This window comes from Sminthopsis crassicaudata, chromosome 1 (assembly GCF_048593235.1).
Source record: "Sminthopsis crassicaudata isolate SCR6 chromosome 1, ASM4859323v1, whole genome shotgun sequence".
Taxonomy (NCBI): Eukaryota; Metazoa; Chordata; class Mammalia; order Dasyuromorphia; family Dasyuridae; genus Sminthopsis; species Sminthopsis crassicaudata.
Genome location: NC_133617.1, coordinates 648825544 through 648851628, shown reverse-complemented (window position 1 = coordinate 648851628; position 26085 = coordinate 648825544). Strand labels below are relative to the sequence as shown.

Below are 26085 nucleotides of genomic sequence, written 5' to 3'. Positions count from 1 at the left end.
GTCACTCTCAGCCAATCATTCATCTCTTTAGACTTCAATTTCTTCTCTTTAGATGGGAGTTTGGACAAGATTTTCTTGAAAATACCTTCTTGATCTAGACAATAACTTCAGAAGCACAATGTCATATAAAAACAAGAGCATCTAAAGAACCTTACCATGGAAAACAATATCCATTATAGTGCTTAAAAAAAAAAATAACTACGATAACTGGCAATTTCCTATTTAATTTAATATTAATCAAAATTAATTATGTACAAACATAAAAGTGGTATACTTTTCCTTTGTTTGACTGTTTGTTTTACTATTTGTTCAAAAGAATGCACTTGCATTATATAATTTGATGAATAATATTCTTGAAAGTTTCCATAAGCATCACTTATGTAAATATTCCCTATGATGATGTAGTTTGCAAACAATCCAGGTTGTCTTCTCTGTGATTCTAATTTAAAAATTTACTCTAGAGAATGTGTCCCACATACTCCAGACTATTCCATATAACATTTAATACTTGGGAGATGACAATTCAATAATTGGGACATCCATCAATTAAACCTTAATCTTACTACATGAAAAGCTCCTTGACTTTTATTGCCTGAGAAATATTTAATGATGTATATTTTGCTATTTCAAAAGATTTCAGAATTAGAAAGGTACCTCAGTGATGATCTGGTACAATCCATATTTGGAAAAGGCTTAATTCAACAATATGCCTAACAAGTGGTTGTCCAGCCTTTCTATCAAGACTATCAAAAAAGAGGACCTTCCAAAGCAGTCCATAATATTTTTCAATAGTTCTAATTGTTAGGAAATGTTGCTTTACATTAAGTGTAACTTTGTTTCATTGTAAATTCTATTTCTTCTTCTTAGTCCTATCCTCTGAAGGCAAAAAAAAAAAAAATCACTTCTATTAAACATAAAAGTCCTTTAAATATTTGAAAATACTTTTTAAAATTAAAAAAAATTATGTCTCCAACTATTTTCTCCAGGCAAAACAATATAGTTATTCTAACTGATCTTTACCCAGAAAGAAACTGAGGCCTTTACCATTCATATTACTCATTTGGAAGGTATCCATCTTATAATATCCTTCCTCAAATGTTATGAAAGAAGCTAACATAAAGTTTCAAATGCAGTCTGAAAGGGAGCAGGACTCTCTATCACACAGATCATTCATAATTTCAAGACAAAGCAAGATCGAAAACATACCTAATCAAAAGCTATAAACAGGTTTTCAACAACTTGCTGAAAGGTACCATAAAAAAATTAATTCCTATCATTACAAAACATATAGGTGCCAAATGGCACTGCATATAAATTCTTAAAAGAAAAGTTAAATGAGTTATAAGGAGAAAGACATAAGAGGGGGATTCTCAATTTACCACTCCTAGACCAAAAAACAAAGAAAAAAGAAATGAAGAATATGAATTGTAGAGGGCTGGAACTCTGGAGAAGTATACTTGAAAGGTGTTAACTCAGTGGAATTGATGAGATGATAGTACTCTAGTACACACGTACACACACACACACACACACACACACACACACACACACACACACTTAGTACTTGGTATGGTGATGTAATAGTTCTTTAGTTCACCCATATTCAGTGTGCTGTAATGATGTAATCATACCAACTTATTTAAGGGCTGAGAAAGACTGGAAATGAGACATTCCATCTTTGACCAGCCTGTGGTGGCTGTCCTGCCTTCATTACTTCTCCACTAAGTCCAAGTAGTAGGGCTGATCCCAAGGTCCTCCAGAAAGCTAGCCCGAACATTACACTGAACATAATTTCAGAAATTCTCTGGAGATTATTAAATGGAAACAGAAAGTATAGTAATGAATTAATCCCTTTTTAATATCATAAAAAATATCCATCTCAAATTAAAAATCAGCACTTTCTATAATGGAGCTAAATTATAGGCCTTTCCAGCAAGATCTGGGATAAATCAAAGATATCCATTACTCCCATCAGTATTCAAAACAGTTCTAGAAATGCTAACTATAGCAAAAAGACAAGAAAATGAAATTGAGACAATAAGCATAAGCAAAGAAAAAACAAAATTATTTTTTGCAGATATGATATTGTACTTAAAGAAATCGAGTCAACTAAAACAACTACTGATGCAATTATCAACTTTAGCAAATTTGTAGGATATAAAATAGATTACATGTCTATATATTACCTACAAAATGCAGTAGAAAAGAGAAAAATTCCAGTAAACATACACAAAATAGAATTCATTATGTTTTCATCATTTCTTCAAAACTTCTGCTACTAAAAAGAGCACTACCATCTTTTTGGTCACCCAGGTTCACAACCGAAGCATCATCCTCAACTCTTCAATTTGTCTCATCTTCTGTGATCAAACCCTGTGGATTCTTTCATATATGAGCCTTTTGCTTCCTGATATTACCACTATTTTGGTTCAGGTCCTTATAACCTCACAGCTGAACTATGCAATAGTCTGCTAGCTAAGCTGTTTCCCTACCACAAGTCTCCTCTCTATTATCTATCTTTCAATTAGCTATCAAAATGGTCTTCTCAAAGTGCAGGGCTGACCATGTCACTCCCTTATTCAATAAATTCTAAGAGCTTCCCATTACTTCCAGACACCTAATTCCCATTTGCCATTCAAAGCCCTTCATAATCTGTTCAACAAACCCACACCCTCCCATACACTGACAATCCCTTTCTAGTATTCTTATGCCTTATAAACATATAATCTTGAAATAAAATGATACTGGTCTACTTGATTTCCTCATACAATATACTCCATCTCTGAACACTAGGAATTTTTGTTAAGTTTTCACACCATTGGGGCAGCTAGGTGGCGCAGTGGATAGAGCACCAGTCTTGAATTCAGGAGGACCTGAGTTCAAATTTGGCCTCAGACACTTAACACTTCCTAGCTGTGTGACCCCAGCAAGTCACTTAACCCCAGCCTCAGGGGGGAAAAAAAAAAGTTTTCACACCATTAGTATTTTACAACATTTATTAGCATTTTATACCTCCTTTCAAGTGCTTTCTATTGGGAAGCCTTTCCCAATTTCTCTTCAAACTACTCCTCCTCCCCCCCCTTCTTTTGTGGCAAATTCAGCATTCTGTTCCAATAGTGCCTTTAACACATTTTTTTTATAAAAAAGATGGGTCTGTTCCCAGCAGCTCTCTTCCCCTCATTCTCTCTTATTTGTTACCCCTTTCCCTTTGGACTGTATTAGTTTCCCCCCTGTCCTGGTTTATCCAATTATATAATTCTTTCTTGCATCAAGCTATCTTTGCATTTGCTATTGCCGGTCTCTCCTAATTCCCAGGGCTTCAGAGAAATCTCTGTTAAGTATTTATATCAAGCTAACCCATTTCTGAGAGACCCTCAGAGACTGCTATCTTCTAGGGATGCAGTTAGAACACAACCGAGCACTGGAGAGTACTTGCAAGCTTAGGAACTTTATTCACATGGGTTACATCCCACTCTAAAACCTCCTGCACTCTCTTAGTTCCTTATTTTAGCAGAGCTCCAGGTAAAAAAAGGGCCGAACTCATCCCCCATTGAGCTTATATTGAGGTCACAGGCACAGCCAATCAAAGTCGGAGACACCTCTTGATATGAATTCAGAGTGTTCAGGGTTCCCACTGGAATGGTAGGAGTTCCCGCCCATGAAGGTGGTCCCTATTTACTCATAGCCAATCACATTCAGGTATCTCAACGTTTACATCATGTTTGCACTGCCCTGACCTTTCTTTGACCCTAACATTTCCTCCCCACACTTTTTTTTCCTCTCAATTAGTCAGATTCCCACTCTCTCCTCTCTTTCAACTACTCTTATTCATTTTTTTAAGTTTCACTTTTGCACCCTTTCCAAAAAAGATCTCATTCTCTTCATTATCCACACTCTTCTTCCTACCTACTTCAGAACATCAAATTTCTTTTAATTCCAGTGCCTTTCCTCTACTCCTAATGTATCTTGCATATGTAATATCTTGCATAACTTGTTTACATATGTTGTATATTGTCTTCCCCATTACATTTTGAGATCCTTGAAAGCAGGGATATCTCTTACTGTTCTTTATTTCCCCAGAGCTTAGTACAGTGGAAGTAGGAATAAATGCAATAAACATTTACTGACTTATCAGTAACTATATAAACACTATTTCAAAACATTCTTCATACAGTTAAAGACAGATTTTAAAATTTTGGCAAAATATTAACTGCTCATTAGGTCAAATCAATATAATTAAGATTACAAGTAATTTAAATTAATTCATCCATTCATTGTGATATTAATCAAACTATGAAAAAATATATCATGGAGGCAGAAATAATTTTTAAAAATTCATCAGGAGGAACAAAAGATTAATAATACCACAAGAAATAAATATTGGAGGAGGAATGTTGGGATACTAATGCCTTGCTGGTGGAGTTGTGAAATGATCCAACCATTCTGGACAGCAATTTGGAATTGTTCATACCCTTTGATCTAGCAGTGCCTCTACTAGGTCTGTATCTCCAAAAAAATCATAAGAGAAGGAAAATAATCCATATATGCAAAAATGTTTATAGCAGCTTTTTTGAGCTGGCAAAAAAATTGAAAATAAGTAGAGGCCCATCAATTGAGGAATGGCGGAATAAGTTATGGTATTTGAAAGTAATGGAGTATTACTCTATAAAAAATGGACAGGCTGATTTTACAAAAATCTGGAAAGATTTACATGAGCTTATATTGAGTGAAACAAGCAGAACCAAGAAAACATTGTATATACAGTAGCCAGATGATGATGAACTATGATAGACTTGGTTCTTCTCAGTGGTTCAGAGATCCAAAGAAATCCCAATAAAATTTGGATTAAAAATACCATCTGAATCCAGAGAGAGAACTATGGAAATTGAATGTAAAAATCAACATATGCTATGTTCACAATTTTCCTTCTTTTTTTTTCCTCCTGTTTTTTTGTTTCCTCATGGCTTTTCCCTTTTGTTTTAATTTTTCTTTCCTAACAGGATTCATAAGAAAATACATTAAAAATGAATAGATAAGTATAACCAAAAAAAAAGTTGTCTAACATGTAATAGGGAAAAATAAATTTTTTTTAAAATATGCAAAAAAGAATACCACAAGAATTAATGTGACATAAATGGAATGAAAGGAGACTTTAGTAGAATCAGATTTCAAACTATACTAGAAAGCAACAATCTCCCAAGTTTTGTTTCTAGGTTTAAAAAAAGAAACAAAAACCCGTGAGGTAAGAATTCATAATTTTCCAAAAACTACTGGGAAAACTAGGAAGCAGTCTAACAGAAACTAGATATGGACCAACACTTCATATCATAATAAATTGCAAACTAACATATGACTGAAGTTATTAAAGGTGAGGAGGTAGCCAGGTGGTACAGCAGACAGAGGAACAGCCCTGAAATCAGGAGGACCTAAGTTCAAATCTGGTCTCAAATACTTAACAATTCCTAGTGGGGTGACCCTGAGCAAGTCATTTAACCTTTGCCTCAGCAAAACTAAAAAGATGTGATATCATAAACAAATTAGAATAACAAAACAATTTACCTGATAAAGAAGAGTTCACAATGAAAAAAGAGATAGCAAAGATCACAGAAGACAAAACAGATAATTTTGGTTACATAAAATTAAAAAAGTTTCACACAATAAAATCAATATAGAAGAGAATCAGGGATGCTAGCTGACTTGGTCACTGCTTTTGCTTCTGATCTTACTTCTTTCTTTCTTTCAGAATCTCTTGTCTTTATATCACTATGTGTCCCTTTAAGAACTCTAGGGAATTTACTGAACACTGCCTTCTCATTGAAAGATCCCAACAATCCCCAAGTCCTCTTGGGGTGGAGAAGCATTATGTCAAGCAGTTCTATAATATGTATTACAAAAAGATAAAGCTTATATAAAAAGGCAAGAAATGGGGAATCTGACAGAAGCAGCAATCAGATTTGAAATGATTAGTTGACTAACTTTGCTTTATTGCTTTTATTTTCCTTTTGTAATCTTTATTAAAATAATTTTGGGTGGCAGAGATATGAGAAATGAAGATGATATTTTTATATCATCAATAATGATATAAATGCAAAATTTTTTAATTTTAGGGTGTCATGGTATACAGGACATTGGACATACCAATTTTACCATACTCAGAATCCTGATCAAATATATGTAATGTTAAACTTAAGTTTTAAAAAACACAAATAATCTAGAGAATACTTCAAAAAAGGTAATCAAAAGAACAAAATATTCCAAATCTGAGCCATATAAATATCAGTTTTATGAAGTAAAACTATGTGGCAGGAAAAGAAAATGATTTAAGTGTGGTTTTTCTTCAAGTAAGGAAAAGGCTGTTACATGGAAGAGAAAATGGTTTCATTTGAAAAATTTGCAGAATTAGAAACAAAGGACATGAGTTTTTAAAAGGCAAATTTATGTCTAATATAACAATCAGCAATTTCCAAAAGAATGAGATACTTAAAAGACAGTAGGCTGACCCTCATATGCCCCCACACTCAGACATTTTTGTTATAAAAATATTCAATGAAATAAAACTGAGGCACAAAGTTTCTAAACATGATCATTTATTAGCAAAATTAGTTAATTAACCAACAAGAAAGATCCCAGAGCTGCTCAGTAGCGAGGGATACACACCTGACAATTACAGAAGAGAGAAGGTAGGAAGCTGCTCCAGCTATCCTATTTTTCCTCGAAAACCAAATGAAGCCTCTGAACAATCTGAGGGAATGGAACCATTCTCCAGTCTGGAAGGATTTTAAGAAAGGTCAGTCTCTGTGAAGTCCAAGTTAACTCCCTGTTGGTCTCAGGATCAGCCAGCGATGGGATCAGCAAAAGTCCTTGGTGTTTATGAGGAGAAGTAAAGGATATAGAAGAAACTCTACGAGGGCTCGCCACCAACCTCCCTTCTCCTCCTTCTCCTCCAAAGTGACTCTGGGTTGTTTTATTCCACCCCCTAATCCCTCCTACAATTATCTGTATATAATAAAAGATCAAGCCAGCACAGAATAGTGAGAAGGGCCATTTTCCAAGCACATGCTAATAGAGTATTGTCCAATAGCTAATTAGCCTTAAGTGCTCAGATGTCTGATTCCAGTGCACCTATTCAGTTTGTGTCCTTTACAAGTCTCCCTGGGGTGAAAATGGCGTTCAGCTCAGCTCAGATGTTGTCAGTGAAAGTCAGTAAAAGGATCTTAATCTCAGCACATCAGTAACTGGGACCTTTGGGTCTGGATTCAGGAGCAGAGCAGACCAGTGGAGCAGCTTTCAGTCCCAGGGTACAAGGCAAATTTAAACCTAAGGAAACCAGGCTAATTGCTGGAGAAAGCAGGCAGGACTACCCACTGCTATGAGCAAGAAACCAAACCCATGGAACTCCTGTGCTCAAAACTAAGGCTCAGAGCTGAGCAGGAAACTTAGGACAATGCCCCCTTTACCATAAGAGAAGAGCTCTACCATAAAAGGCACAAAAGACGGGGAGAAAAGAGAAATAAGTTAAGAAAATGAGCAAAAAACAGAAAAGAACCTTAACCACAGAAAGCTACTATGGTAACAGAGAAAAAACAAAACACCAACTGGGAAGAGAACAAAATGCCCACATGGAAAATCTCAAAGAGTGATATGAATTGGTCTTAAGTCCAAAGAGGGTTCTTGGAAGTGCTCACAAAAGATTTTAAAAGACAAATTAGAGAGGTAGAAGAAAAAAATGAGAAAAGAAATAAGAGACATGCAAGAGAAAGTCAACAATTTGGAAAAGGAAGGGGATGGGAAATGACAGAAAAATGCAATTGGCCAAAAGCAAAAAAAAAAAAAAAAAATTCACTGAAAAAATCAATTTCTTAAAAAACACAATAAGCTAAATGCAATTAAATAAATAAAAATCTACTGAAAAAACACTTTGAAAAGTTCATTTAATCAAATGGAAAAAGATACAAAAGCTAACTGAAGAAAATCACACATTAAAAACTAGAATGGGGCAAATGGAAGCTAATGATTCTATGAGACATCAAGATTAAGTTCAACTAAAAAGAATGAAAAAATGAAAGAAAACATAAAATACCTCATTGGAAAAACAACTGACATGGACAATACAATCCAAGAGACACAATTTAAAAACTACTGGTCTACCTGAAGGCCATGACCAAAAAAAAAAAAAAAAAAAAAAAAAAAAAAAAAAAGAGCCTGGACAGCATTCATCAAGAGATCCTCAAAGATAACAGCCTGATTTTACATATATATATACACACACACACACACGCACACACACACGCACACACACACACACACACACACACACACACACACACACACACACACATATATGATTCCACAAGGAAAACCCCACGGAACATTATTGCAAAACTCCAGAAGTATAATCTCAAAGAAAAAATACTGCAAGCTGCCAGACAAAAACAATTCAAGTTTTCAGGAAAAACAGTCAGATTTACCCAGGATCTGGTAGCTTCTAAAATAAAGGATCAGAGGACCTGGAATACTATATTCCAAAGGCAAAGGACCTGGAAGTCCAACAAAGAATTAACCACCCAGCAAGACTGAGCATCATCTTTCAGGGAAGATGGATCTTTAATGAAATAAGAGACTTCAATCATTTCTATTAAAAAAAAAAAAACAGAACTAAACAGAAAATTTGGTTTTCAAACACAGAACTCAAGAGAAACATAAAATTTTAACATATTTAACATGTATTGGTCAACCTGCCATCTGGGGGTGGGGGGGAAAGGAGGAGAACAATTAAAACAAAAGTTTTGGCAATTGTCAATGCTATAAAATTACCCATGCATATATCTGGTAAATAAAAACTATTAAAAAAAAAAGTTAGAGAAACATGTCCCTGCATTTTTTCCTCCTGTGACTGATTTCTATAATCAAAGCAATAGTCAATAAAAAAAGTATTAATGCAATTCAATTATGTCATACTAACAAGGAAGCCCCAAAACTCTAAAACTCATTGAAGGACAGAGTCTCCTTTAATCCTGGCCTCTGTAAAAGATCCTGAGACACAGGCACCACCCCTATTGATAAATCTCATCATTTTGGTTCCCTGAATCTAGATCTCATCAATACTTTGCTGTTTCTGGATATTCAAGTTTTTAAAAAAGGCTTCTAAACAATGAGAGGACAAAGCTGCTGCCTTGCCACATTGTGTAACTTTTATTTGTTAGTTTTGTTCTAGATTTTTATCAAATTATAGATTATTGAACCACTTCTGGGAGATGGCTTCTGGGACATGGATCAGCCCATCTGAAACTTTGGGCTGTTAGCATGCCACACCCAACCCATGCATGGACTGAGAGCCTCTGCCCATTTCTCAGCCTGAAGCAGCTTAGACTGAGACCATCGCCTCTGCTCTTGATGTAATTGGACTGATATGGAGGAGTGGGAAAGTAGTTGATGAATTAATGTTAAAATTTAAACTGTATTTTTGTGTTTAAGATTTGGGATGGAAATTGTTAAAATTATGTAACTATTGCTGTTATGTTTGAGCAATTTTTAGGAAACCCTGCTAGTCTGTTATGCATAAGAATCTTGATTCACTCTTGGGATGCATATGTGGGATGGTTATTTGATAATTCCGTTCCGTGAGAAAAAAAAAAAAAAGAAAGGCAGGAAGAGATAGGAATTTGGGTAAACTGGTGTATTTTTCTCAAAATATCTGAAAGAATGGGAACCTCTAGTTCCTATTCACTTTGCCTTAGGCACTTCTGCCCCATTCCCTATCTCACTAGTTCAGATTGAATTGAAAGCCTTCTAGCAGTCCTTTTCTTTTATACTCCTTGCTTAAATTTACTGGACTATGATTTGCTGGTTATGCTTTAACTTTGAAATCCCTTATTCTGCTGGAATTGCCCCAGCAGACTCAGTTTTTTGGGATTATTTTTTAGAAACAACTAGAAATCGGACACCTGTCTTGGGACTGGAAGTGTCTCTGATCTGTTTCTTTACTCCTGTTAACCCAGTTCCTTAATTATTATTTTAGCATTCTCAAAGAACCTTGCAGTTTAGTAACAGGCCTCTAAAATTTTGGGGTTTGCCTGCCTTGATCTAACTTTGCATATTCTGATCAGAAATCTGGATCCTTTCTACAGCCATTTCTGTTCCTCTGGGTGGGGACAGATGGAACTACTCCAAGCCTCACTCTTCTTCCCTGGAGTGGGTTGCCCCTCTGAATGGGCAGCAGTCTTGAGCCCTGCTGCTCTATAAGCAGAGGCTGAGTTTAATGCACAAATGACTACAGACCACCTAACTCTCAGTGAACTGTCCATCTCAAACTGAATTTTCTAGCTGAGATGCTCCCCAGCTGCAGAAGATCTGACATGATTGCAATATGAAGCCTTTGTGTATTGCTGATTATCGCTGGGGTTATCAGAAAGAAACTTGTCCTTGCATTTTTCTAGCTTTATTTTGGTTTATTTGCTTCACATAGGGTTGGTCAAAATTATGGTGCTAAGACCTTCCAGGTACCTAGAAAAAGGTAATTCAATGATTATAATATTCAGAAGAGAGTGTGGAATGTTGTGCCACAGTTCCCTTTTATTGTCCTGACCCAATTTCCCTAATTGTCTTACCTCAGTTATTCTTCCTCAGGCTATAACCTTTCCCTCTTAATCATTAGAATGTTTGATAGGATAAAGGTCTTATATCTTAAACATCATTAGAATATCAGGTGCCTCTCCCCAACTCCTGTTGTTACAACTCATTCTTGTTACCCTATAAAAGAATTTTTATATCCGACATTCCTTGCTGGATTCTTGGAAACGATAGCCTCATTCAGCCCTGGGACCAAACCATGGATCCATTTGGTACAAGTAAAACTCTCCCTTTCAAAAATATTAAAAACTCTCTAATCTATATCTAGCATCAGTTTCTCCGGTATTACAATTTTTTAGCAGGCAAATTCCTGATTAGGAATTTGGCAAAGATTTAAGGTTCAATATTGTCTTTTATTAGCCTTCTGAGGCTTCATGGGGTTTGCCTAGGCCCCAAGCTGGGAGCAATTCAACAGAGGGGTGGTGATTATGCTCCTGGCCAAGATCTCTAATTGAATGAGATTACTTATCATGAATGGGTGTGTCTCCCTCTCCAAACTGGGAGAGTTTGAGACTCCCCCGAAAAGGGGTATATAGGGGCCTCTCCAAAAAGTTAAAGGGGACACAATTTACTTCAACTTCTTAATATAAGGCCAGGACTAAAATAAGGGCCATCTCCAGTCATCCTAATCTATATCTCACTACCCAAACCAGAAGGCTCCAAAGGAGAGAGAGGCTAGTGATTTTGCATAGCCCTACTTTTAAAACCAATTCATTTGCAAGACAGGTAAGGCCACTGTTCAGTTCAAGAAAGAAGGACAAACAATAGGCAGATCTTTCCTTAGCCTGAGGCTTTTGGTTTTAATACCCATAGGAAAAAACTATTTACTCAATTTTTTACCAAGGCATTTAGCATAATTATTTAAATCAGACCAAAGAAACAATCTTTTATCAATCACTTAATGAATATGCATTTGCTAAACTTCACTTAACCCTTCAAAGTCTTAATTTCTTTTGGGATCTGATTGGAGAAATGCAGCACAAATTTTGACTTAGATGCTTCCCAAACATCTATATGCATAAACTAATTACATATCTTTTACATACTATTACATACTATTTCTTTATATTACTCTGGGATTTCACTGTCGATTTTTTCTTGAGAAATAGTATTGCTAGAACCTACGGTGATAACATGTAATGAAGACGATAATTATTAAATTCCAGTATGCATATTAAAAATTTAATCTTTTTACTTTTTATAGTCATACCTCACATATATAAAGAATTTTAAGTACATATTACAGGAAGAAAAACTATGTTTTAATAAGGAAATTAATTCCTCAAAAACAAAGCTATTCCTATCATAAAAACACTTCTGGGACAAACTAAGATCATACCTGGAGAAAAAATATCTATCTTGAGCCCAAAAATATTCAATGTAAAATTGAGGTTATACATTCATGGTACTTTAAAAATCTTCAGATATAATTTTTTCTACTTTTAATTAGCTATCACAATACAAAGTAAAATGGTTGTCAAAAGAATTCTGTAGGAATCAAAAGATTTGGGTTTAAGTTTTTCCTTTTCTACTTATTGTATAACTCTAAGTAATTTGTTTAATCTCTCAATTTTCTCATTAATAAAAAATAAGAGGTTGAACTCATATGACCCTAATCTTAGGGTACCTTTAAGCTCTAAATTAACTATCTCTGTTAGAAAGTACTAATGATTCTAATTTTATTTTTTGAAACTTTTGTGAGCTAAAAATATATTTCTTGTGAAAATTCAGGATCTTAAAAATGAGCAAATGATACATGTTCAAATGTCAAAAATGATATATGTAGGAACCATCACTATTTTAGAGATTAATTTTTTTTTTAAGTTTAGTGTGTGATCTTAAATAGCAAAGAACTTTTTAAAAGTCAGTATTATTTTAATCAATTGTTGTAATCTAAATATAACTGAATGGGACTAATTGACTATTTCTCAGTATTGAGTCACATGATCCCTGTTCCCAGAGCAGGGACTCTGAGTAGGGAGGTCATATGATCTCTGGAGAGATGAACTTTGAACCCTGGAATACAGAAAGTTAGTGAAGTTGTAGAAAGTGATATGATCTATGGGAGGTAGCCAACACTGATAACCATTGGTCAAGGATGATTACATCCTTTTAATCTATCCAATGAAAAAGCTCGGGTCTTTTACTTTTAAACTCTGGACAAGCCAGAAGCTGACCAGGTTCCAGAAGCACATAGCGGAATTAGGATGGCTCCCAGGTGTATCTGAGCCTCTCTCTGCAGGGATTAAATAAATGCTTTTTCTTTGTACCTGATGATAGTTAATTGGGAAAGGGGGTCTTGCACCCCACCAGTCCCAAACATTACCAACTATAATGCATAAAATAAAATACTGCAAAAATTATAACATACTTTATGACAATATTTACCTGAATTGTAAATCAATTTAAATCTTGTCATGTAAACAAATTGCAAACACAATTTTTCCCCATCTTAAGAAATATGGAAACCAAATGAACGGCAGATGAACTGGAATACTGAAGTTTTATGATTCTGAGTAAAAATTTTGATATCTCAAATCATAATGTTGAAGGCAATCACAATAAGAAAAACACTGAAGAAATGAACAATTCTTAATTCCAGTTTCATATCAGAATGTAGATTTTTTTCAAACAGATTATAAGCATATTTAAGACAAAATGTAAATATGGAAGTAAAGCAAACTAAACAACAACTAATAATACCAAGCTCATATTTTAGTACTTTCAAAATAGCAAAGTAGTCTTTTAAAGAGACATTTCACATTGTTACTATTGTTTTTTAAAATGGATTAACAAAATTGGCAAACCAAAGAGTTCAAAGAGAAAAACTTAATAGTAATAAATTTTCATAAATTGACATAGAAAATTGCATTCAACATTTTTTTTATCCATTTCAGTTTGCAACCTTAATGTTGTCCTATTTTCCTTATTCTCCTACACTTTCACGGAGTCTTTACCCTGCATATATAATCAGTTTCCAAATCTTTATCATTCTATCTCCCTAATATGTCTCATCCCCATTTTTTCTCTCTACTCACATAGGCACCATCCAAAACTAGGCCATCATCACTTCTTTCTTGGACTCTTAAAATAGTCTTCTAATGGTTCTACCTATCTGAAATATCTCTGACTCCAATCTTTCATATATCTTCAGTAAGTAGCAATCATTCCTAAAGACGAAGATCTGATTGTATTACTTCCCTGCTCAACAAACTCTAGTACCTCCCTTCTATCACATGGACTAAAAACAAAATCTACTTTTTAAAGTCTTTTGCAACCTCCAAGCTCTCACCTTATGTTATTTTTCTCTTTAAACAATCAGTCCAACTAAACTGATCTTCCTGTTCCACACACAAAATGTTTCACAATCCAATTTCTATGCCTTTAAATAGGCTGCCCCTCTTATTTTGAATGTACTTCCTATCCGTGTCTCTTAAACTATGAAAAGTCACTAGGGATTTTATCTAAAACTTTTCTTTATCCTTTCCTGATCCCAATGTTGATGCCACCACCTCCAAAATTATTTTTTATATACTCATATCTACTAATAGAATGTAACTTCAGTGAGGACAAGGAATGTTTCATTTTGTCTTTGGTTTTCTGGTATCTGGCACAGTGCCTGAACACAGGTGCTTAAAAAGGAAGGTAGTAGAATTAAGAGTGGATGAAAAAGGCTTCCTGTATAGGAAATGGGATATTGGGGCCTAAAGGAAGCCAGCACAGTAAATTGTTGAAACAAAAGAGAGAGAATTCCAGGATTCCCAACAGCCATAGAAAAATCCCAGAGCCTAGAAATTAAACAGCCAGAAGCCCACTGTTAACAACACAAAAGAGCACATGGTAGGGAGTAAGATGTAAAAAGACCAGAAAGATAGGAGGAAGCTAGGATATAAAGGTCTTTTAATGTCCAAAAGAACATTTTGTATTTGCTCTGAAGGTTTCTTGATTAGGGAGATGATATAATCAGATCTGTAATTTTAGGAAAAATCATCTTAGGGGGTGGAAGACAGATTGATTGGAGGAGATACTTAAGGCAACAGACCCAACATGATCCTGCAGTAGCCCAAGCATGATAAGCACCAAAAAGACTTGCACCAGAATGGTGGCAGTGTCAGAAGACAGAGCCTAGTTGAGAAATGTTACAAAAGGGAAATCAACACACCTTTGCAACAGATTGTATATGGGGGGCAGAGACAATGAGGACTTCAAAACTGCAAAGCCTGAGGGACTGGATGGTGTTGCCCTTAGGACCCTCAAGAAAGAAAGAGAAATACGATTTCTATTTTGGATATGTTGAGTTTAAAATTTCTACCAGATAACCAGTTGAAAATGTCTGAAAGGCAGTTGGAGATGAAAGTTTAGAGGTCAGCAAAAAGACTGTAATATTATTTATTTTTTTATTAATTTTATAATTATAATTTTTTTACACTACATATGCATGGGTAATTTTTTTACAACATTATCCCTTGCACTCACTTTTTTTCTGAATTTTCTCCTCCTTCCCTGCACCCCCCCTTCCCTAGATGGCAGGCAGTCCCATACATGATAATATATTATAGTATATTCTAGATACAATATATGTGTGCAGAATTGAATTTCTTGTTGCACAGGAAGAATTGGATTCAGAAGGTAAAAATAACCTGGGAAGAAAGACAAAAATGCAAACAGTTTACACTCATTTCCCAGTGTTACTTCTCTTGAGTGTAGCTGATTCTGTCCATCATTGATCAATTAGAACTGAATTAGATCTTTTCTTTTTCGAAGATATCCACTTCCATCAGAATACATCCTCATACAGTATTGTTATTGAAGTGTATAGTGATCTTCTGGTTCTGCTCATTTCACTCAACAACAGTTGATTTAAGTCTCTCCAAGCCTCTCTGTATTCCTCCTGCTGGTCATTTCTTACAGAACAATAATATTCCATAACATTCATATACCATAATTTACCCAACCATTCTCCAATTGATGGGCATCCGTTCATTTTCCAGTTTCTAGCCACTACAAAAAGGGCTGCCACAAACATTTTGGCATATACAGGTCCCTTTCCCTTCTTTAGTATCTCTTTGGGATATAAGTCCAGTAGTAGCACTGCTGGATCAAAAGGTATGCACAGTTTTGATAACTTTTTGGGCATAATTCCAGATTGCTCTCTAGAATGGTTAGATTCTTTCACAACTCCACCAACAATATATTAGTGTCCCAGTTTTCCCGCATCCCCTCCAACATTCATCATTATTTTTTCCTGTCATCTTAGCCAATCTGACAGGTGTGTAGTGGTACCTCAGAGTTGTCTTAATTTGCATTTCTCTGATCAATAGTGATTTGGAACACTCTTTCATATGAGTGGAAATAGTTTCAATTTCATCATCTGAAAATTCAATTGGAGAATGGTTTGATTTCTTATAAATTAGAGTCAGTTCTCTATATATTTTGGAAATGAGGCCTTTATCAGAACCTTTAACTATAAAAATGTTTTGCCAGTTTATTACTTCCCTTCTAATCTTGTTTGCATTAGTTTTGTTTGTACAAAAGCTTTTTTAATTTGATGTAATCAAAATTTTCTATTTTGTGATCAATAATGATCTCTAGTTCTTCTTTGGACACAAATTCCTTCCTCCTCCACAAGTCTGAGAGGTAAACTATCCTATGTTCCTCTAATTTATTTATGATCTCGTTCTTTATGCCTACCTAAATCATGGACCCATTTTGATCTTATCTTGGTATGTGGTGTTAAGTGTGGGTCCATGCCTAGTTTCTGCCATACTAATTTCCAGTTTTCCCAGCAGTTTTTGTCAAATAAAATGCTTATCCCAAAAGTTGGGATCTTTGGGTTTGTCAAACACTAGTCTCTATTTTTGCTATAGTCTCTTTTGTCCTGTGAACCTAACCTATTCCAACTGGTCTATTTCTCAGCCAATACCAAATGGTTTCAGTGACTGCTGCTTTATAGTATAGTTTTAGATCAGGTATAGCTAGGCCACCTTCATTTGATTTTTTTTTTCTTCATTAATTCCCTTGAAATTCTCGACCTTTTGTTTTTCCATATGAATTTTGTAGTTATTTTTTCTAGGTCACTAAAATAATTTCTTGGGAGTCTTATTGGTATAGCACTAAATAAATAGATTAGGGAGTATTAAGACTGTAATATTATAATGACAAGAATATATAATATTATTCAAAAAATACCAACCTTTTGCAACTCTTTTATTCTAGCATCTTTGACTTGCAAAATTTCTAACACTTTTCTATCCTTAGCTTCAGCTTTAGCTTTTTCTCTAGAAACAAAACAAAGATATTGATTATTAGTTATAATTTTCAATTAATCATTTTAAATTTATCACATCTTCATAATGAATGCCACTTCAATGTACACCAAATTAAGTTATCTGAAATTGACAGCCCTTGCAGAATTAATCAGAGAGCATATGGCAGGTGACAGAAAATTACAACTGTAAATAACTAAGACAACTTCATTCCAGTTCAGTTACTAGGCTTGAGCACCCAATATAAGAAAACCAAAATGATATTTAATATTTTTATCAAATATACTTATTCAAGTTCTGAAAAGTCTCTTGGAAGATCTACAATCATTTAAATTAATTCTCATCCACATGGGAGAAATGCCTTTCATTTGAAAGACTATCTTCCACCCAAATTATAACATATATTTGGATAGGAGTCAAAGAAGCAGGGAGAGAATAACAGAGAGAATGTGACAGAGATAGATAGAAAAGGTATATATGTATCCCAAGAACAGTGAGTACTAATGAACAAATTGGGCTCAAAGTTTGACAAAAAAGCAAGAAAACATTCTGATGTTGTTGATGGTCCTAAGTTACTGATGAAAACAAAGGCCCAACACTGTAACACTATATTCAGACTAACAAAGCAACTAGGTAAAAAAAAAAAAAAAAAAAAAAAAAGGCAACTAGGTGGCACAATGTACAGAGAGCTAGGCTTGGAATCATAAAGGCCAAATCTGACCTCAGACACTAGTTGCATGACCCTAGGCAAGCCATTTAACTCTTTGCCTTGGTTTTCTAGTATGTAAAATGATGTGGAGAAGGAAATGGCAAATCAAAATGATGAGTTTCAGCACAGGGCAAAGAATTATGGGAATCCCCTCTGGTTGGCCCACAGGTCCTGCGTAAATGAATTTTCAAACTCGGAAAAGTTAAATGGGTAAAATAAGTTTATTGTTGGAACAGAGAAACCAGCCTTTGCTTCCTAGCAAAGTCTTCCTAGACTGACTTTCTTAATGGCAAGGTCATGATAGAGAAGTAAAAGTCTAGCTGAGGAATTCAGACAGAGAGGTAAAGGGGGGTGTTGTGACTCTACTTCTCTGTTAGGGAAATAGGTGAGATAAAGAGGGGTTAACGCTGAAAAGATAATGCCTTTTCAGCAGGCAGAGGGTCCTCGAAGGCAGCTAAGCCAAGGAGAGAGAGAAAGGTTCCTTGGCATGGCATGGTATGTCCTGCTTTTGGCCCTCTGCAAAGAATGAGTCTCAAGTTGCCCCTTTTTATAATTTGAAACTTTAGCTAGGGGGTGGGTGAAGTTTGAGTTGAAATCAGACTGAAATCTTCAAACTGAATAGAAGTTTTCCATTTGAATAAATGTGTCCCTGGACTAATCTCCAAAATCTAGATCTCCAACTAGAGCTAAGTAGGAATGGTCCTAGATTCAACTAGTCCCACCAAGATAAATAGAATGAAACCACTGTATCTTAATTCCCTAAGGTGGGTCTCTTCGAGATTTCAAGGAATTTCTCAAGCATTGCCCGCAAAGAGAGAGACAGTTTCAATGTTCCCCACATCAACTCCAGTATCTTTCCTAAAACTTCAAATGGAGTAACAAAGAATTGGACACAACTGAAACGAATGAACTACAATAACTTAGATAGTCCCAGACTGTTCTGCATTTGGGCAGCTATTCAATTAACTATCCACAGGAGAATAATGTTCTAGAGCACAACAGATCACAAGATGAAATCTTATCTCAGCCTCAAAGTCAAAGGATGAAACTTCCTCAATGCAGTGAAAGAAATGGAGAAATGGAAAAAGATGCATAGAATAACATCACCTGCAATAACAATGAAAGATGTTTTGAATGAAGGCAGGGTTCACAGTGAATGAAGTCCATCTTGCTCATCACTCTACTCACTACATCTACACACACAGAGACTCAAACAACCCCCACTACAATCACATTACATCACATCACATGGATATCAAATGAAAGATTTATAGTAAATGTAAATATATAAGAAGATGCAATATATAAGGAAACTCAAAGAATATCAGTAAAATAGGTCATCAAGGACATTTATGAATAAAGGAGAAGATAAGTCAATTAATCATATGGCAAAGGCTACCTTTGCTTTTGTATTTATTTCTTCAGGGCGTTAGCACATTCTTGGCACTTGACAAACACTTAAATGTATGTTGATAATTATTCACTTGAAAGAACTTCTTAAACTATAAAACTATGTAAGTATGTGTGCAAATGTTTTCCCACATAGTAGAGCAAAAAATTTTCCCTTTTGTCTCTGTGTTCCAATACTTTGCTCAGTGCCTGACACATTGTAGGTGCTTGCTGAGTCTCCCCTAAACTATACCATGAGAACCATAGACTCAAGATTTTCCATTGTGGAAAAAAATAGATTAAAAATTAGTTAGAAGCTAAATAATCTAATCCTAAAAAAATAAGTGGGTCAAAAAACAAATCAGAGAGATAATCAATAATTTCATTAAAGAAAATGATAATAATGAGACAACATACCAAAATTTATGGAATGCAACCAAAAAGACACTTGGAGAAAATTTGCATTTTCCCCAAATATCTCTGCTCACATTAATAAAAGAGAGAAAGAACAATGAACTGGGCAAGCAATTAAAAAAGAAAACTAGAGGAAGGGTAAAATAATGAATAAGAGAGAGGGAAAAGATGAGGTGAGAGGGATAAAGGGAAGAAAGGCTGAGAAGGAAAACAGTGAGTAAAACTAAGATGAAGGGAAATTCAAAAAGCAATTATTATTTTGAATGTGAAATAAATTGGAAAATAGCTGAACAATTATAGTATATGATTATGAAAAAAAAAATGGAAAGATTTTCATGAAATGACAAAGAACAAAGTGAGCCAAAACAAGAAAACACTGTATACAGTAACAGCAATATTGTCTAAAGAAAGACTTTGAGCAAATAAGCTATTTTTTCTATTATAAATACCCAAATTAATTATACGCAACATATGAAGAAAGATACTATCTGCATCTAGAAAATAATAATAAACAGAAATGTGTGTAGAATAATTATAAATACATATATATGGGGTATAAAAATATATATGTATATACATATATTTATACACCTATTTCTAAGTAATGGTAGTCATCTCTAAGAAGGGTAAGAAATTTACAAGATAATATTGTTGTATATCTGAAAGGAATAGCCAGCTATAAAAAGGTAGATTTGCTGTTTTATATACTATCATATTTTTATTTTACTATATTAGGAAAATGCTTGTTTCATTCAATAAATTAAAGTGTTTTTTTTAAAAAAACACTATAAGAAGACAAATTAAAATTCCTCAATTAAATACCAAATTGGAAATCCTAAGAAATAAAAGAGAGTTAATAAAATTGAAAGTAAGAAAACCATTGAGTTAATAAATAAAATTAAGGGCCAACTTTATGGGGGGGAGGGAAGCAACAAAATATAGAAACTGATTATTTTTATTTAAAAAAAAAAAAGAAAATCAAATTAAATTACTAGTATCAACAATTCTTAAGAAGGACTCCATTGGGCACCTGCCTTATATCACAAACATAAGTCCAAATAATATGGCCATATAAATCAACAGAAATCATTTGAAATTTTATCAAAGATTTTGTCTTCATCTATTGAGATAATCATCTGTAATGAAGGTAAGCTAGACGATTTCCCAATACAATCAGGGGTATATCAAGGATGCCCATTATCACCTCTATTATTCAATACTTCATTGGAACTGCTAGCTATAGTAATAAAAGAAGAAAAATAAATTGAAGGAATTAGAATAGACAATAAAAAAACAAAAACTATCACTTGCTACAGATAAGATGATGTGATACTTAAGAGAACCAACTGAAAAAGAAATACAATGAAAATGCAACTTTAGCAAAGTTGCAAGATATAAAAGTAAACCCATATGATTCCTCAGTATTTCTACATATTACCAATAAATTTCAATAGCAAAAGATGGAAAGAGAAATTCCATTTAAAATAAATAGACAACATAAAATACTTGAAAGTGTATCAAGATAAATTCAGAAACTATGTGAACACAATTACAAATTTTTTCACACAGATGAAAGATCTAAATAACTGGGAAAACATCAATTGTTCATGGATAGGCTGAGTCAACAAAATAAAAATTAAAATTCTACCTAAATAAATGTACTGATTCAATGCCATACCAATCAAATAACCAAAATATTTTGTAGAGCTAGAAAAAATATTAACAAAATTAATCTGGAAGAACAAATGATCAAAATATCAAGGGGATTGATGGTTGATCAAGGGAATAGATTAGGTACACAAGACATTTAGTAAATGACCACTGTAATCTAGTATATGAGGAACCCAAAGCTTTTAGACATAAACTTATTTTATAACATAAATTACTGAGAAAACTCAAAAACAAAATGGCAGAAACTATATACCAAGATAATGGGTACATAGGGACATAATTTACATGCAAAAAGTGATACCATAAGCAAATGAGGAGAATATTGAATAGTTTACCTGTCAGATTTATGGATAAGGGAAGAATTTAGGATATACATAAAACATTATAAAACCTAGAAGAGAAAATTTTGATTATATAATTAAAATGTTTTGCACAAACAAAATCAATGCAATCAGGACAAAAATGGGAGGAGGGGGAAAGAGAGAGGAACTTTGTAAGAATTATCTCCAATAAAGGTCTCATTTCCTAAATAAATAGTCCTGAGTCAAATTTATAAGAGTACATATCATTCCTAAATTGATAAACAGTTATATGATATGAACAATTTTCAGACAAAAAAAAAAATCGAAACTATCTACAATGATATGAAAAATGCTCTAAATCATTACTGACTATAAAAATGCATATTAAATCATGCCACTTCATATTTATTAGGCTGGCTAGTAGGACAAAAGATGAAAATGACAAACTTTGAAGGGGATGTGGGAAAACTTTTGGTAAAGTTGTGAACTGATCCAATCATTCTAGAAAGCTAGATCTATATCACAAAAAGGTCAAAAAAAGGAAGAAAGAAAGAAAAGACCTATTTGTAAAAAAAAAAATATTTATATCAATCTTTTTTTGGTGGTGGCTAAGAATTAGCCATTATAGGTCTAAACAAGAAAAGAGGTATTAAAAGTTACAGAGACCAAGAAAGGCCCTCATATAGAAAGTAGTGGCAGAGCTGAGTCTAAAATGGAGCTAGAAATTCTAGAATAAAAGAGAACAGTGCATTCCACATATTAGGAACAGCCCTAAGTTACAGAAATAAAAGATGGAGAATCATGTGTAAGGAACCACAAGGAAGTGTGTGTGTTGCAGCGTAAAATTCATGAACAAGGGTAATATGTAATAATGTTAAAACCTATATTTGGATTAGACTATAGAACTTTATATAACAAAGCAGAAGTTTATATTTTATTCTAGCATTAACAGAGAGGCTATTGGAGGTTACTATGTAGAAGAGTAACACCTTCAGAAAATCACTAAAGAAGCTCTATGTAAAATAAATTACAGAATAGAACAAGACCTAAAGTTGAGATACATTTGGAAGGATATTGCGAAAGTTCAGAAAAATTGATAAAGTCCTCAGCTAGAAAGTGCTTGTATGAGTAGAGGGAAGGGGAAAGATTTAAGAAATAATGTTGAGATAAAGAGGATCTATGGCAACGGATTGTATATGTGACAAGAGTAAAAAATGTTAGGTTGCAAAGCTGGTTGACCATAAATATAAAGATACTCTCAATAGATATAGCAAACTTCAAATAATGTAGTTTTTTGAAACAAGATAATAAGCTTTATTTTTCAAATATTGAATTTGATATGCCTGTTCAAAATGCCCACGGCAGGCAGTTTGTGATTATATACTGAAGGTTAGCAGAGAGACAAAAGGTAGATAAGAAATTTACTTAAAGAAGATTCTTAAATCCAAAAAGGCAAAAAGAGAGAAAAGAAAAAAGTATCCAAAGCATTAGGGTACATACATAGTTAAGAAAGGCATGGAAGAATAAAAGGAATGGTCAACCAAGTAGGAGGAGAATAAAGACTGATATCCCAAAAACCCAGCAAGGAAAGATATCTAGAAGGAGAAGATAAACAACAATGTGAAATAATGGAAAGAGATCCAAAAGAAGGAAGACTGAGAAAAGGCCATTAGATTTATCAATTAAGAGACCACAGATAAATTTGAAAAGAAACCTCTAAAATAAATAAAGAGATCAAAAAACTTGGTTCCTAAGTATTTAGAAGAGAGTAAGAAAAACAAAGTTGATGAACATAACTTTTTCAAGGTCACTTCTAACTCCCAAATTCCTCCAGTGAATAATAATAATAGCTTAAACTGATGTAGTTCTGGAGGATTTTAAAAGTATTTTACATACACCACTTCATTTAAAGACAACACTTACTTTTAGGGTTATTCCTACTAGTCCTCCTTTATATATGAGAAAACAGAGGCTACTATAATTTAAGAAATAACTTAAGGCGTGATTTGCATGTAGGCTTTCTGAATCTAAGTCTGGCCATCTTTGCACTAAGATCTAATTTCACTGACATACCTTTTTTTAAAGGTGTGAACTAAAGGTGTGAATTCTGAGCTAGAGAATTGTTAAGTACCATGCTAAATTAGACAACCCAGTTAGCACCTAGTAATCCTAACAGGGAGATATCAACCTTGCTCTCTCAGAACAAGGTAAATCGAACCTCAAAATAAACAAGAAAGAAATTAGGAGATAAATAGAATATTAGAAAAGTTAGGAATGATGGATCTTTGGAGAAAATTAAATGGAGACAGAAAGAAGTATACTTTTTTCTCAGCGGTTCATGGAACCTTTAAAAAAATTGACCATGTATTAGGGCATAGAGACCTCAAAATCAAATGCAGAGAGGCATAAATAATAAATGCATTTTTTTCAGCTCATGATTACATTTAAAAAAAAGGTCAAGTGAATATAGACCAAAAATTAATTGGAAACTAAAGAATCAATACAGCAAATAAGAAACACAATCAATAATTTCATCCAAGAGAATGACAATAATAAGACAACATATCAAAATGTGTGGGATACAGCCAAACTGGTAATAAGGGAAATTTTATCTCTAGATGCTTACTCACATAAAATAGAGAAAAAGAAGATGAGTGAATTAGGTTTGCAACTGAAAAAGCTAGAAAAAGAACAGTTCTATAGTCTAATCCAAATATAGGTTTTAGAAATGAGGCCTTTATCAGAATCCTTGAATGTAAAAATGTTTTCCCTCTTTATTGCTTCCCTTCTAATCTTGTCTGCATTAGTTTTGTTTGTACAGTAATCTTTTAACTTAATATAATCAAAATTATCTATTTTGTGATCAACAATGATCTCTAGTTCTTCTTTAGTCATAAATTCCTTCCTCTGCCACAGATCTAAGAGGTAAATTATCCTATGTTCTTCTAACTTATTATAATATCACTCTTTATGACTAAATCATGAACCCATTTTGACTTTATGTTGCTATACAATGTTAGGTGTGAGTCAATGCCTAGTTTTGCCTTACTAGTTAGCAATTTTCCCAACAGTTTTTGTCAAATAGTGAGTTCCTATCCCAAAAGCTGAGGTCTTTGGGTTTGTCAAACACTAGATTACCATAATCATTGACTATTTTGTCCTGTGAACCTAACCTATTTTGACCGACTATTGTATTTCTTAGCCAGTATCAAAGAAAAAGCCCATTTATTCCTATACTCTTTAGTGTTTTTAATAGGAATGGATCTTGGAGTTTATAAAATGCTTTTTCTGCATCTATTGAGATAATCATATAGTTTTTGTTAGTTTGGATTTTGATATAATCAATTATGCCAATAGTTTTTCTATTGAACCAGCCCTGCATTCCTGGCATAAATCCTACTTGGTCATGGTGTATTATCCTGGGTATGATTTTCTGTAATCTCTTTACTAATATTTTATTTAAGATTTTTGCATCAATATTCATTAGGGAAATTGGTCTATAATTTTCTTTGTTTTCATCCTACTGGGTTTAGGTATCAAACCATGTCTGTGTCATAAAAGGAATTTGGTAGGAGTCCTTCTTTCCGTATTTTTTCAAATAGTTTGTATAACACTGGAGTTAATTGTTCTTTAAATGTTTGGTAGAATTCATCTGGAAATCCAAATAGCCTTGGAGATTTTTTTCTTAGGGAGATAATTAACAGCTTGTTCTATTTCTTTTTCTAAAATAGGAATATTTAAGTAACTTGTTTCCTCTTCATTAACCTAGGCAATCTATATTTTTGTAGGTATTCCTCCATTTCACTTAGATTATCAAATTATTGGCATAAAGTTGGGCAAAATGACTCCTAATTATTGCTCTAATTTCCTCCCTTTTCATTTTTGAGAGTAACAATTTGATTTTCCTCTTTCCTTTTTCTAATCAAATTAACAAAAAATTTATCTATTTTGTTTTTTTTTTCAATAAAACCAACTCTTAGTCTTATTTATTAATTCAACAGTTTTCTTATTTTAAATTTTATTAATTTCTCCTTTTATTTTTAGAATTTCAAATTTGGTACTTAGTTGCGGGTTTTTAATTTGTTCTTTTTCTAGCTTTTTCAGTTGCAAACCTAATTCACTCATCTTCTTTTTCTCTATTTTATGTGAGTAAGCATCTAGAGATAAAATTTCCCTTATTACCAGTTTGGCTGTATCCCACACATTTTGATATGTTGTCTTATTATTGTCATTCTCTTGGATGAAATTATTGATTGTGTTTCTTATTTGCTGTATTGATTCTTTAGTTTCCAATTAATTTTTGGTCTATATTCACTTGACCTTTTTTTTAAATGTAATCATGAGCTGAAAAAAATGCATTTATTATTTATGCCTCTCTGCATTTGATTTTGAGGTCTCTATGCCCTAATACATGGTCAATTTTTTTAAAGGTTCCATGAACCGCTGAGAAAAAAGTATACTTCTTTCTGTCTCCATTTAATTTTCTCCAAAGATCCATCATTCCTAACTTTTCTAATATTCTATTTATCTCCTAATTTCTTTCTTGTTTATTTTGAGGTTCGATTTACCTTGTTCTGAGAGAGCAAGGTTGATATCTCCCTGTTAGGATTACTAGGTGCTAACTGGGTTGTCTAATTTAGCATGGTACTTAACAATTCTCTAGCTCAGAATTCACACCTTTAGTTCACACCTTTAAAAAAAGTTT

General features: G+C 33.7%; 1 protein-coding gene across 12 annotated transcripts in view; it reads right to left on the bottom strand.

Annotated features, from left to right (window-relative positions):
- CNTLN (centlein) overlaps window positions 1-26085 on the bottom strand; it is a 427436-nt gene that overhangs the window by 309144 nt on the left and 92207 nt on the right. For 11 of the 12 annotated variants that reach the window (XR_012484846.1, XM_074282960.1, XM_074282961.1 and 8 more), the window contains exon 3: window positions 16823-16907. The exons of the other annotated variant lie outside the window; for it this stretch is intronic. Coding sequence is in view for 9 of the 11 variants with exons in the window: in XM_074282960.1 (XP_074139061.1) it covers window positions 16823-16907 (85 nt within the window). In the remaining 2 variants the exon portion in view is untranslated. The remainder of the gene's footprint in view (window positions 1-16822; window positions 16908-26085) is intronic. 12 annotated transcript variants of the gene reach the window in all.